Source organism: Cavia porcellus, unplaced genomic scaffold (assembly GCF_034190915.1).
Source record: "Cavia porcellus strain 051 isolate PalLab524CR breed Dunkin Hartley unplaced genomic scaffold, mCavPor4.1 scaffold_25, whole genome shotgun sequence".
NCBI classification, from domain to species: domain Eukaryota; kingdom Metazoa; phylum Chordata; class Mammalia; order Rodentia; family Caviidae; genus Cavia; species Cavia porcellus.
The window spans coordinates 28,977,399-28,991,745 of record NW_026947508.1 but is presented as its reverse complement, the minus strand read 5'-3'; the positions used below and the strand labels follow the sequence as shown (position 1 = coordinate 28,991,745).

The window sequence follows — 14,347 nt, the reverse complement described above, 5'->3', positions numbered from 1 at the left end:
GTAGCAATGGTAAGAAACATTGCAGAGTCAGGCTATTGTGAGAGGCAGGACAGCTTGTCGTCCATCCCACCCAGGGATGGGAATGGGAAGTACCTTGGAACAGGCTCTGACTGTGTCTAATTTAGGGACTGTGTCCACTTTAGGGACTGTGTCCTTTGGGATGTTTCAGCTATGAGTAACAGACAAAGCAACTCAAACTGACCCAAGAATTAGCTGCTTAGTTATATCACTGACAACTAAGAATGAGCCTTTTTGGGGCTGGTTTAGCAGCCTGACAAAATCAAAGAGCTAAGTCAGTCTTGCCACGGGCCTCTTGGCTTTCCCTCATAGTCACAGTAAAGTTGCTGCATCTCCAAGCATCCCTTCTTCACAAGAGGACACCCAAGCAGAGAGGAAGGAGGGAAGGAAGTAAGATAGGGAGGAGGGGAGAAAAGGAGGAGGAAAAGGAGGAGGAACCAAAGGGCTTTGTCTTAATGTGACTCATGTCTTTTATCCAGGAAGAAAATCTGTCTCAGGATCTTCTAGAAGAGAGTCCTGGGTAGCTCTCTGGATCTTGCCTACTACTCCAAACACTGTCAAAGAAATGGGATTGGCTTTGGTTGGCTCTTCCTAATCATGAGTCACTTCTTAAGATTGATATGTTAGGGGCTGGGGATTTAGCTCAGTGGCATAAGTGCCTGCCTTGCAAGCAGGCAGTTGTGAGTTTGATCCCCGGTACCGATAAAAAGAAACAAAAGCCTGTTTCTTTTAGCAATCCAGAAGAGGGTGCATCTGTTAGCTCTTTTTACAGTAAGTTATATATTAAACTACCCCCAAAATTCAGTGGTTTAAACTAATAAGCATTTCCTTGACTTTCAAATCCACAGGGTCAGCCATTTACCTAGTGAGGCCAGGAGTTTTCTCTGGTACTAGCTGAGTTGTTTGCCTGCATGTTGGTTGGTCTAAACTGGCGTTGGCTGGGAGGACAGAGTCCAGGCTCTCTTCCATGTCTGTTCTCCAGCAGGCTCATGCAGGAAGGACAGTGAGAGAGAAGTGACACAGTGTATATGGTTCCATGTCAGGGGTCTGCCTTCATCATGCCTGCTAATATGCCATTAGTCACAAAAAGCCACAGGCTGGAGGGCACCACAAGGTTACACAGCAAAGGCCTTGGATGTCAGGAGGGGCACAGAATTGGGGCCATCATTACAATCAGTGGCTTTGGAGGGGACAACCACTGTTTACCCTTTGATCTACGCTGCCTCTCTGCCTTCCTGTGCACAAAGTCAATTTGTTTTCTTTTTTGCCATGCTGGGAATTGGACCCAGGGTCTCTCACATGCTAGGCAAGTACTCTACCACTGAGCTACACACTCAGCCCTTTTTATTAAATTTTGAGACAAGGTCTGCCCAAGTTGTATAGACTTGGACTTGAACTTGTGATTCTCCTGCCCCAGCTTCCAATAATAGGCATCTGCCATTGAGTCCAGCTGAAGGAAAGAATCTTCTCAAGATTGAAAGGAAATGTTTAGAAAAATTTGGGATGGAGAAAAGGGTCCCAGCCCAGGAACCAAAAGACTAGATCTCAAATTTTGATCCTCTTCCTAGCACACTGCAGAACTTTGAGAAAGTCCCTTAATTTCTGCAGCCCTCAGTTTCTTTATCCTCAGCATTGGAATGAAAATCACTCTTCCACATGCCTTCTAGGATTGGGAGATGGTTAAATAGGGTAATGAATGCAGAAGTGCTTCGTAAGTGAAAAGCATGATTCCCACAACCATGATTCACTGCAGATATTTTGAGAGGGATTGATTAGGGAAGCAGCCAGGAAGGAAAGCACATCTCAGGCAAGCAAAGACAGCCTCATCCTTTCTAGGGCTGGGCGAGAGGAGCTCTGGTCTCCTTTGGGAATACACTGATGGAAAAAGGCCTGACATTTGCTGCTAGAGAATATGGGTCACCATGCATTACACGGGACGATGTGCTTGGCTGACAAGTGGCCCCAGTGGCCTCTGCTTTGGCATCTGTCGTGTCCCTGTCCTCATGTTCCCAGTCCCCAAAGCCCACATGCCTACTGATGCTAGGCATGATGTGAAAACCAAGAGTGATCTGTGCACCCTCGGCCCCTCGGGTAACAGGTGTGAAAGGTAAGCATCATCCAGCCAAGCCAACAGAGAATTTCTGAATATATTGGGAGGAGGATGGACAGGGATGCATGTGTGACTGGCTTGGCTTGTGGTCCCCTTCTTTGCTGTAGCAAACTGACATCATCCACCTCCTCCCATCAAGTCCAATATTAAGAGGTATGGGGGAGCCTGTTTGATCTAGACCTCTCTAGGACTCCAGATTCTTCTCCCAGCCATTGAATCTTGGTCTAGGATTTTGGATAGGAGGACTGCAAGCCCCAGCTCTCCTCTATCTCTGTTCAGCAGGCTCATGCAACCATGCTCTCAGGACTATAGCACAGGAGTGAGACAGAGGTCTTGGCAAAGATTGTGCTGGAACTCTCTGAGAGCCATTGTTCTCCCCCGCACAGTGAAATGTTGGGCCACAATCAGATGGCTTTCCTGATGTCCAGCCCTTAAGAATAGGAAGGACAGCTGAACCCACAGACTCAGACTTTGTGCCAGAGGTTGTTTGGGAGATCAAACTTCATTGGAAGCCTTCCAGAGTAGGCTAAGTAAGGGGGTTCTATCCAGATGTGACACACTGTAGCTGTTGATATAAACTTCCACTATAGACTAGCATGTTGGATAGTGGGTTGGCAGTCTTTACTGGAAAGTTCAGGGTTATTTTAGCTTCAGGTACTGGTTGATCAAAAGACTCAAATGAGTATCATCAGAACTTCCTTTCTCTGTGTTTGTTCTCTCTGGCTCTGCTCTGTTGGAGTCCTTGGAAGGTCTTACATAGTGACCTGCAAATTATATTCTCTCTTTTAAGGCTGAATGAAAAGGAGGTGTTTCTTACCAGTTGTTCTAACATGGATCTGGGAGTTGCTCTGATAGAGTGGACCACAGGCTATCAGACTGTGTGTCCATCTCTAAGGCAATCCCTTTTCCTAGAAGATGTGCTGATTGGCCAGGCTGGGGTCACATGTTTTGCCCCCAACACATAAACTGGGATAGGGTGAGCAGTTGTTCCCCAAAAGAAAATCAAAATGCTGTTAGTGAGGAGATGGGACTGTGGGCCAGGAGGCAGCCACTGAACCCAGGATATCGGGGCCTGGAGAAGACAGCCTGATGGCTCAGCCTCTCCTGCATGGCCCAGGCAAGCAATAAGCAAACTCCCTTCCAGACTGCAGAGAGGAGTCAGCAAGAACGTTGCTTGAAATAGGGAAGGAAATGAACTTAATTAGATCTAAGCAAGCCATTTGTCTCCAGGAAGTGACATTCAGTTTTCCCTGGAAGTCCCCAGATTAAGTAGTTTTACAAAATGCCATGGTGGAGGATAGATTTTTCAGAGTGGCGAGAGAAAAACAGCAAGTCAATCCAATTATGGAAATTTCTGTTGAGTACTACCTAAGGGCCAGGCCCTGCTCCAGGGATTATAGGGACCCATTTCTCGATTTCAAGGTCCTCATGGTTGGAAGACAGGATGCCAGAGGAGCCTGAAGGAAAAGGCTAGCAAGCTGGCCATGGTGGATGTCTGGGCAGGAAATGTTTTCTGAACAGACCAATGTAAGCAGGCTCCATGGAGGAGGTACAACATCAGACCTGGAAGAATGAATGCATAAGGTTTACCAAGGCAGCCTGCCCATGGGATGGGGGACACAAAAGTTGCCTGACCTGTGGTACTCCAGCAGATGGGATGTGTTAGTACTGTTGAGCCTGGAGCCACCTCTTGTGCCTGCACCCCAGAGCCAGGTTTGCTAGAGATGTTTGGGAAATGATGCCCCACCTTTCACAAAACTATCTCTATGTCCATTCTGGGTTAGAGCGATGCAAGTGGATGTGGTTGGCAGGAACTTGCTGTCTGTGCCTGCTTCAGAATCTCTATACACAAGGACATGTATCCATATGAGCATGGACCTCTCTCTACAGCTACACATGTGTCTCTATGCTCAGTGGTACATCCTTCCACATCTGCATACACATGTATTTACCCATGTGATTGTATATACACACATATACTCTCCAGTCTTGGTGCACATGTGGGCCTGTCCAGGTGTACACATCAGTGCCCAAGTGTACTCATGCTTATCACTGGACATTTGTCGCCATGTCCATGCACCCATACCTATCTCTGCGGCCACATTATCAGTGCCCCACATACTGCTGACCTGGTGTCTGCAGCTGTGCACACATGCATGCACATGTACATCTTTTGTGCCCCATGCCCCTCAGGGCTCATCCGGCTACAGGAGCTCATCATGGCTCCATCGAGATACAACATCCGTCTGAAGATCCGCCAGCTCCCCATCGATTCTGATGACTCGCGCCCCCTGCTCAAGGAGATGAAACGTGGCCGGGAGTTCCGCATTATCTTCGACTGCAGCCACACCATGGCAGCCCAGATCCTCAAGCAGGTATGTGAGTTCTAACCAGTGGAAGGGCAGCTAGGGTCTACTGGCCACTTCTCCAATCTTCTCCTTTCCTGGTTACAGCCATGGTGTGTGGCTCTTAGCACTGCCTCTCCCTGGCTGTGTGACTTTGGGTGTCACTTTGCCTCTTGGAGCCTTCCTTGGTTTCACCAGCAGCACAGCTAAACCATGGTCTTCACATTCATACTTGGCATGAGGACAGCTGGATAGCCAGCCCCACCCAGTCCTGGAACACTGACAATGCCCAGGAAATGCTACTTCCCTTTCTACCTATGTGCAGGTGGGAGGTGGGCAGCTAAAGGATCCCAACCCAGAAGCAGAACCCTCCAGGAAACTCAGAGGCCTCAGATTCTGAGCAGCAGTCCCACAGCGACTCACTGCCTCTCCCAGTGACTCATTTCTCACAGCCTGCAGCTCTCCTATTACGGGAGGTGTGCTGAGGTTCCTCGCACGACCACCTGCTCATCTCCACGGCAGCGGTGGGGAGGAGGAGAGTTCTTGGTCCTGTGCGGGCCTCCATTCCAAGCGCTTCTCGGTCTGGAGTTCTTGGGACTTGGCTCCAGAGCCAAGTGCTGCAGCCACCAAGAAAATCACAGCAAAATCTCCAGCAACAACCAACCATGCCGCACAGGAAACCAAAACCATTCTTCTCTGGGCCCATGTTTTGTGTAAAAGACATCTGTCATCCAAGAAAGCATCCCTGGTGACTGAAGGATGCATTCTGTGGGGGCTCTGACACATGACTCAGTGGAATGCAGGTAGTAAATTGGGTACACTAGTACAGGAGGAGAGGTGCTCAGTGGGACCAGGGGAGTTTCAAAACCTGGGGAGGCTGGAGTCCCGCCTCCAGCTGAGACCCTCAGGAGATGCCCCAACCAAATAGCAGCCTCCATCCTATACATGCAGGAAGCTCCTTCACAGCAACTAAAAGTCTAGTTCTCGAGGTGTGTCTGGCTTCTGCCCTGCCCGAGTCACGCCCTCCTCGGAGTTAGTGAACCTGGAACAGACAGCTTTGCAGGCTCCTGTGAGACAAGGAAAGCAGAGTTTACCCTGGTGCCCAGCACATGGTCTGCACTGGGCACAGAGGATCCCTTAAATCACTGTGTAGGAAATACGCTCCCCAGAAATCCCTCAACCTGAATTCTCCCAGCCACCTGTTCCTAGCATTCCCCCACTTCCCACCTCACATAATGGACTGAGAGTGACAGTCGCAATTTTGATTTACCAGAGAGTTACTCTGTCAGGTACCTGTCACTCCCTATTAACTCTGGGAAAGGGGGACAATTATCAGATCCAGTTGACAGTGTGGAGACTGAGTCTCAAGGGGAAAGTAGTAGGCCAAAGTTATTCAGTTAGAAAGGCAAAATTCACTCTCGAGTCCATGTGACTTGAAAAGTTCTAGAGTTAAAGGCAGGGATTCTGGGCCTAGTTCGGTACGGGACTGAGAGCAGTTCAAACTGCCTGCTGCTGCCAGGCTCCGGTGAAGCCTTCTGGGCTGATGGGGGTTGGGAGCTTCCAGGATGGGACAGAACTCATAACAGTTTCAAGGTATTCTGACCTGTGACATTATCCCCCAGAGCACTTGGGCCCAGAATTCCGAGGAGCTGTAGAAAAAACGCTGTAGTCGTTAGTATTGGAGGTGACAGTCCTCTAGTAAAATATGTATAATGTAGATTTTATGACAGTGTACAACAATAACCCCACAGTGGCTCTGTGGCCTGCTGTGTGGTCAGATGGGACGAGGGAAAAACAAAGGTCTCAGTGCTTCTGTCCTCCAGCTGAGGACAGCCTCTGCCCTTGGGCCTGGCTGCGGGGCTGGGCTCTCTCTGGAGGAAAGTACTCAAGTGGGCAGAGGAGAGCCCAGCACTTAAGGGGCAGCTCAAGCTTCTGTGTCAACACCTTTCTGAGTGTGGCAGGTCCAGAGATGCTCCTGAAAAAACATCTGAACCCTGTCTAGTCCTGTAGAATTGGGAACCTTTGGAGCATGTGGCCCCAAATCCTGCATCTTGATCTGTCCAGTGTCAAATCCCCCTCTCTGCCAGCCAGTCATTGTCACTATTGAGAGTTCTCAAAGAACAAGGAGCCAGCCTCACCAACCCACAACCCAGCCTATCCATCCCCGGGTCTTACCTGGGTTGAAGGGACAGGCTGCCCGTGTATCCCCCTGGTGACTGATGCTGTGTTTTCCTGCAGGCCATGGCCATGGGCATGATGACCGAGTACTACCACTTCATCTTCACCACTCTGGTAATGTACCTTGGGGTTTCGGCAAGAGGAGAGGTAGGAGTCCCTCAGATCAAGGGCACTGGGCCAACCCACTAGACACAGGTGCTGCAGCGAGCCGAGACCTGAGAACCTGAAGGTTGGAGGTGCTGTCTCCAGGAAAAGGCACAAAGGTGTCTCTGTGAGAAGCCTTATGATTAGGATTTAAAGATATGGACTCTGGAGCCATTGTGGACAGAGCTCCTCTGCTTACCGGTAGCAGGAGCTTGGGTTAATCACCTCAGTTTCTTCTTCTGCAAAATGGGTTTCTACCTCCTCTAGAGTTTTGAGGGCTGACCAGCGATGTAAAATGCTGAAAGCAGTGCCTGGTTCATGCAGAGCTGTGGATGTAGCAGCCTTTCCTACTCTTCTGACCCTTGGTCCTCAGCCTTGGCTTCCCGTGCCTGCCTCCCACCTTATATATCAACCAGATCAAAATTGCTGCTCTAGATTCCTACAACATCCTTGCGGAAGTTAGCCCCCTCACTGTCAGCAGGCCAGCCCACCTTCAGGCTCCAGATGTGTTCTGTCCAATCTCTGAGAACATTTAGGACCATTAAAACCCATTAGGATAATTAGCTGGGGCCTGAGATCGGCCGAATAAAGGCTTCCCTGTGCCAAGGAAGCACCAATACCAAGCCACCTAGCCGTACAGCCAGATGCCCCCAGACCTCTGGGGCCCTGGAGGGCTACTCCAGCCGTCCTGCTCCTGGGTCGGATGATGGGCCTGCAGACGGAACATTTCCTCTTACGGAAATGAGCCAGTGAGGTCAGGGTTAGCCTAGATCTTGCAGCCCCTGCAGCTTCTAAAGCTTCATTTTTTAACACCCAGTTAGTGTTTCTCCCCCAGCATCGGTGCTAAATGGAGTACTGTAACCTGGAATGACTAGGACCAAGGCCTCTCTCTTCACATCTCTGTGATTCCCATACAACAGCTTTCACGAGCCTGGCCAGATAGCTGCGGGACACAGCACAGGTTGATGCCAAGTGGTGAGGGACTGCTGAAAAGTAGAAAGTTTGAGACAGACTTTATAGAAAAGCAGATGCCTGAACGGGGCCTTGAAGGATCAGTAGGGAGTTTTCCAAAGAAAAAGAAAAAGCGCATATAGAGAGAACAGCATAAGCAAAGATCGAGAGGCGAGTTAGCTCTTCAGAGGTGTGCTGGGGCTTCCTCATTCTGGCTTGTGAAAGCTGACTGTGTTTGTCTCCTCCTTACTGCACGTGGTACAGGTAGCTGGAGAGTGGCCATGGCGAAAGCACTCAGCCACAGGAGTGAGAAATGGGCTTTGAACAGTGAACTGGCAATGAGAGCTTTGCACCAGACCCTGAGGCTGGGAGTCACACGGGGGTGGGAGGTCTGATACAAATGAGGGTTCCCTCTCCCACCCAAAGAGCTATCTGTGAACCATTTAGCAGAAACCACTTAGCATCATTGTCAACTCCTGTCACCCCCTACTCACTGTACCCCAGTTCTATGCAGAGATGAGGGCCACTTTGCACATTCTCCTGGTCCAGGGTCCAGAGCCAGGGGCTTGTCAGGAGTGGGGGAGAACCTAGAAGCTGAGGATTGAAACTCAGGCACCTCCTCCTCTCCAGAATACTCTTCTGAACCTGTGCCCGCCCACAATGGCTTGTCCCTGCCATGCTGTAACACAGCTTGAGATAAAACTGCCAGATACCCTCATATAATTCCAGGATGTGATTTTGGAGAACGTATTATCACCACAGAGATCCCATGCTTTCTACAGCAATGCCATTGCCAACTGGGGTCAAGGTTAGGGATCTTCAAGAATGGATCATAGCTTCCCAGAGCCGTCGCATATCTCCAGGCAGGGTCCCATGTCCCTTACTTTCATTTCGTTAATTCAATAATTCACTTATTCATTTATCCAACAGCCATACACAAATGCTATCTGAGGCCCCAGACTCAGAACTAGGCAACAGACTGGAGAGAGTTATACAAAGCTCATGGGGATTAGGCTTCCTGAATGTAAGCAAGGACCCAGGAGTCTTCCTGGTTCACCTCCTATCTCCAGAGTCTCAAGTGCACCTGGCACACAGCAGGTGGTCATTGATGCCTGAACAATGGATTGGCAGATGGATGAATGGATGAATAGATAGAGAGATGGGTGAAAGCCATACAAAGTGGAATGTAATCACTAAAGTTGCCCTCACATTATCAAAGCAGCAGTCATCAGTTAAGACCACAGATTCTGCTGCCAGACTGCCTGATTCGGATTGAGACTCTTTCACTTCCTTGGGCAAGGTACCCTCTCTATGCCTCATTTCCCCATGTACAAATTGGTGACAGTAACAGTATTGCTTTATAGAACTGTTTGAGTATTTAATGCATCGAAACTGATAAGGTACTTAGAACAATGCTTGATACTTAGTACTATGTAAGTGTTAAATAAACTGATTGGATAACTACTACTTATTTTCTGTATGCTCAGCACACCCCATACCATTGAAAATTCAAAATGACGCTGAGTGAGCTATAACTCTCCCAGTTTTATAGAAAAGTGAAAACGGAGGCTCAGAGAAGCAACTCAGCAAGAAAGGAGCAGGGTGTGGACTTTTCCCAGCTGGGAGCTGAGCAGCTTCAAAACCCTCTGTCAAAACTCATCAGGCTGAAAGTTTGCATAAAGTGTACCCTGGCTGGCAGACCCCACACGATGCCTAGCCTGGCCAACCTGGTCCAGACATGGTGACTGACACTAAGAAAGGCAGACAGGGCATAGAGCCTCTGCAATCCCAGCACAGCCCATATACCACTGGTATCCAAGCCCTCCTGCACGCAGTGATTCTCCTTCTCACCCCATTCAGGTTGCAGGTCAGCATCTGCACACCCTATTAACTGAGAGCGAAGCTCGGCATCAAGGAGACTATGTGACTTGCCCCAATCTCCCAGCAGAGCAGTGGCCTGGCCTAACTCCCAACTTTGGGTCTACATTTGGCCCTCCCTCCCCACAGTTCTCTGGGGGTCAAGACAGTGGACCATCCTAGGGTGCAGTGGACTGTGTGTGTGTGTGTGTGTGTGTGTGTGTGTGTGTGTGCATGTGTGCACATGTGTGTAGTGTCTCCCACAGTATTCCCAGCAGCTCCCACATTTGGGGGTATTAGCTGTGTCCCCTGGGCCCTCTCCTTGACACTTGTCCTGTTCCCAGCCTCAGAGTCCTCCCTCCAGCTCTGCTAGTTTAAGACTCTTCCTTGTGGCTGTCCTTCTCGGTGCCCATTGGTCAACTATGGCTGTCTTTGGAGGGCAGTGACATTTGGCATTTATCTCCTTCCCCTTAGGAAACCCACGTCATCGACTCCTCGCCTCTGAGAAATTTTCCCAACTTGCTTCTCCCACGCAGAAGACATTTTAATTACCCCAGCTGCCATTATCTGTTCCAGCCAGCTTTGAGCCATTCCCAGATAACCCCGCGTTAATCAGCCCCAGCTGAGCCCCTGGTACATGTCATGTGTAGGTAAAAGCCTGGAGGTGAAAAAAGAATTATAATAAATTAATAGATAAGCAATCACAATTAATGCCACTTCTCAGCAATAACAGTTATATCATGGGAAAGATATTTTCATCTGTCATTCCTTAAGGCGATGTTTTCCGAGCTTCAGTTTCTACCCATTCAGACCCATGGGGTGCTAATGAATTAGTCTATTATGTTATGCTGAATGTTTCTAAAAGGTCCCTCGTCAATACTGAATTCAGTGTGTCAACATTTGGCACCGGAAATGCAACTTTTTGCCAAGCAGCAAAGATGCCCACAGTTCACAGTGTACAGCACTTGGGGTCTTGGCCCAGGGCAGGTTAGACAAAAAAAAGTTGGAGCTGAACATAGAGGCCTCTTTACCAACACTTTATTGCCACTGCCCTCATGTCACATGGACGGAGGCTGTCTCTGCCTCAAGTCCCGCAACACTTCACAGCTAAGTCCAGGCTGGAAGGAAGATACACTGAGTCACAGAGGCCCTGGGCAGGCTACTGTCTGGGCATCTGTCAAACCTTAGCTGTGACGTCAACTCTGATCAGAGAAGAGTCTGGGCTCCCATTTGGAGAAGAGTAAAGTGGACTCCCCTAGGGGCAGAGCTTGCTTCCTTCCATGACCCTAGGCTGACTTGCATATGACACCCTACAAGACAAAATCCACCCGACTCCCCAGACCCTCCTTGGAGGTGGTTTGAGGAAGATCTCTTGGTTCTGGGTGCTGAAGCAGACTCCTCTCACGCAGTTAACCAAGCCACTCCCAGCTTGTCTTATGCAGACTCCCTCTGAAGTGGGGGGTAGTGCTTAAGTACCCCACAGAACTGCCAGGCTGGCCAACGTTTCTTTCTACTTTGGAGGCCAAAAGTGCTCAAGACCCTTATAGGGAAGACAGTCCCAGACCCAGAGAGCTGTAACTGGGATGAGATTCATAGCACCCCTAGCCTACCCTGCAGTACAAATATAGAAGGACAGTCCAGTACAAATATAGAAGGACAGTCCATACACACAGAGTCTGGGGCTTGAACCCAGGACCTTCACAGTGAGCTAACTATACCCTAGTCCTTTTTTTTTTTATTTTGAGACAGAAATTTGCTAAAGCACTAAGTTGCTCAAGCAGGGCTTGAAACTGTGATCCTCCTGCCTTGGCCTTCCAGATTGCTAGGATTACAGATCTGCACACCATACCTTGTTTGTAATAATGTAAGCAGGGAAATGATAGGGTTGGATTTACCCTAAAGAAAAAGCCTTCTGATAATGGCAATGTCCAGTAAGCATGAGAACACTGTTTAATACTTACTTTACAGGGCTCTGTGAAAACTAACCATGCACCCACATGTGGGCCGAGGACCTGCTCACTCTCAGCTCCCCACTGAGACCAAGGGCCACTTAGACACCCTCTGGCCATCTCAGCAGAGACCCTGCTCCTGCTGAAGACCTTGCTTCTTCCTGCTGTCATCTCTTCCCCATCCTTGGGACAGAACCAGAGCTATCCTGTGGTCCTTCTGTATCCATGGAAGGTTGACCCCAGGACCTCTGTGGATACCTAACTCTGCCAATGCTTACATCCCTTATATCAACTGGAATAGTATTTCCATGTAACTGATGCACATCCCGTAAACTTTAAATCATTTCCAGATTAATCATAATACCTAAAACAAGGTAAATAGTATATAAATAACTTACACTGTTTTGTCTAGGGAATGGTGGTGAGAGAAAAAAATCTACATGTTCTGTTAGGCAAAACTTTTTGAAAATATTTTTGATTCATGGTTAGTTGACTCCATAGATGTGGAACTGCAGATATAGTAGAATAACTGTGTCTGGGCAACATTAGGACTAGACTTTCTTGTCTGGATTTAGTGTGCTCCAAACCTCTCCCCTGTTCCATAAACCTTCGAAGAAGAAATCGTGGCAGCACCTTCCAGAAGGAGGTTGTTAGGAGGTACAGGAAAAGCAGTTTAGCATCAATTAGGAACATCTTAGAAACCACAGGGCACTAGCACAGTGAGAAAGAGCTGCTCTGTGGCCCCAGAATTCATCACTCATCATCTTTGCATGAGCTCTCATTGACGGATCTAGGGTTGGATGCTGAGAAGGCAGTAGTTATGGAGAATCAAGTCAGCCAGCAGGGTCCCAACCATTCCTCCAGGCTCAGAAGGAAGTGACAGAGCAGGGCATCCAAGGAAAACAACAGGCCAGGCACCAGCATGGAAGGCAATTTAGAGAGGAGAGAGTGTGGAAAAGTACAGGCACTGGATGAGAAGGAGCTCTGATCATGACCTCCAGACTCAGTTTCCCCATCTGTGGGAGGAAGCCAATCTAAATTGCCAAGGTACAGTGCTACCTCAGCTCACAAATTTGATTCTTTCCATGATTCTGGCCACAAACGGCATCAGATGAGAGCTGGATCAAATTCAGTGGTTAGGTTCAATGCTGACCTTATGGGGAAATTTGATTCGGTTCTCCTCTAATTCAGTTTGCACTCAGAATCGTGGAGAGAACTGAGTTCATGAACTGAGACTTCAAAAAGTCACACACAAGATTCTTATGCAAATGCAGGCCAAACACATTTCAAAGATGGGAGGACCCTGCCCTGTCAGAGAGTGAAGCTTGCCACTGAGCATGCAGGGAACTGCGTGTTCATAGTTATTTCAGGTGGGTGTGGAGTTGGGGTAGAATAAGACTGCTCGGGTACACAAAATGGATTAATCTGCAAAACCACATACTTAAGGATTATCTCTTCTGCTGACACAAATCTGCATGTTCACCCAGAGTCCAGGCCTTTAAAGTGGCTAAGAGCAAAGTCAAAGCCAAGTATGTTCCCCTGGGGAGTTCAATAATCCTGTGCAGTCTGGTAAGCTATGTTTGCTTGTCATGCTGAAAGAATATACCACTCCCCTTTTGCATATTTCCAAGCTTGGGATTGTTTTAAACAGGTCCTGGGCTCTCTTTTGCCCTTTTGCTACCCAGCCCCCGATGTGGCTGTCATTACTCAGCCTAGAGGAAGCTGGCTCCTCCTGCTTCCCCTTCTTCTTGGGCTCCTTCTCTCACCTGCTCCCCCTGACCCCAGAGCTGGCACTGCAGGAAGAACTGGGGCTAGGCTGCCAAGACCATGTTCTCCTGGGCCATAGGCCCATCTGTTGACCAGGCCGCACACAGCCTGATCCCTGGACAGACAGGCTGGCCATTCATTGCCTGCCTGCCTGCCCTAGGCAGCAAGGTGAAAAGGCTCTGGCTCTGACATGGGTGGTGAAAGAGGCGGGAGGCCTCCTTGAGTCCCCCTCTTTTAAAGGAGGAAATATGGTGGATAACTTGGTAGGATCCAGACTTCACGCACTTTGTCTTCCTAAAGTAAGGGCCCCTACTTTGGAGGAAAATAAGCATGGTTAAACATCTCTGATGCCTGAGGCTGGGCATTCCATGTGGACTGTTTCATCAGATCCTGCAAGGAGGATGGTCCTCATTTTGTAGAAAAAGAAACAGGCTGAGTGTCCACCACTGGCACTACCCTTCCAGACATGAGTTCTGAGTTGACTCTAAATCCCGTGCTCCTGTAGGTTCTTCTCTGACTCCCACAAGGCCTTGGGGTGGCTGTCACTAGGGAGGGTGCAGGAAGTGGGGCAGCAGCTTACCTGAGAGGCCACACCTCGATTTACACAAACCTCTCCCTCCAGGATCTCTACGCGCTAGACCTGGAGCCCTACCGCTACTCAGGGGTGAACCTGACAGGGTTCCGCATCCTCAACGTGGACAACCCCCACGTCTCAGCCATCGTGGAGAAGTGGTCAATGGAGCGGCTGCAGGCTGCTCCCCGGGCAGAGTCTGGCCTGTTGGATGGAGTGATGATGGTACAGCAGGCACCCGGATGTGCCAGACCCCAGGGGCTCCCCTCCTTCCTCTCTCTTTCTGTCCTTCCTTCGAATTTCTTCCTTCTCACCACCTCTTAAGACCTGCTGTGTCTCAACCAGACCCCAATCTCTGAGCCTCAGTTTCCCTTGGGGACAATGGGCTCAATAGGATGTGTCTTAGAGGTGACGAGGGCCCCATCTGGTGGGAGTGCATTCCATAAATAACTGGTTA

At 49.2% G+C, this 14,347-nt stretch overlaps 1 protein-coding gene across 1 annotated transcript in view; it reads left to right on the top strand.

The window, feature by feature from the left end:
- Positions 1-14,347, top strand: part of Grik3 (glutamate ionotropic receptor kainate type subunit 3) — a 207,202-nt gene that overhangs the window by 136,425 nt on the left and 56,430 nt on the right. Inside the window, exons 4-6 of the mRNA XM_063236091.1 lie at positions 4,322-4,503; positions 6,712-6,765; positions 13,942-14,115. Of these exons, the coding sequence (XP_063092161.1) occupies positions 4,322-4,503; positions 6,712-6,765; positions 13,942-14,115 (410 nt within the window). The remainder of the gene's footprint in view (positions 1-4,321; positions 4,504-6,711; positions 6,766-13,941; positions 14,116-14,347) is intronic.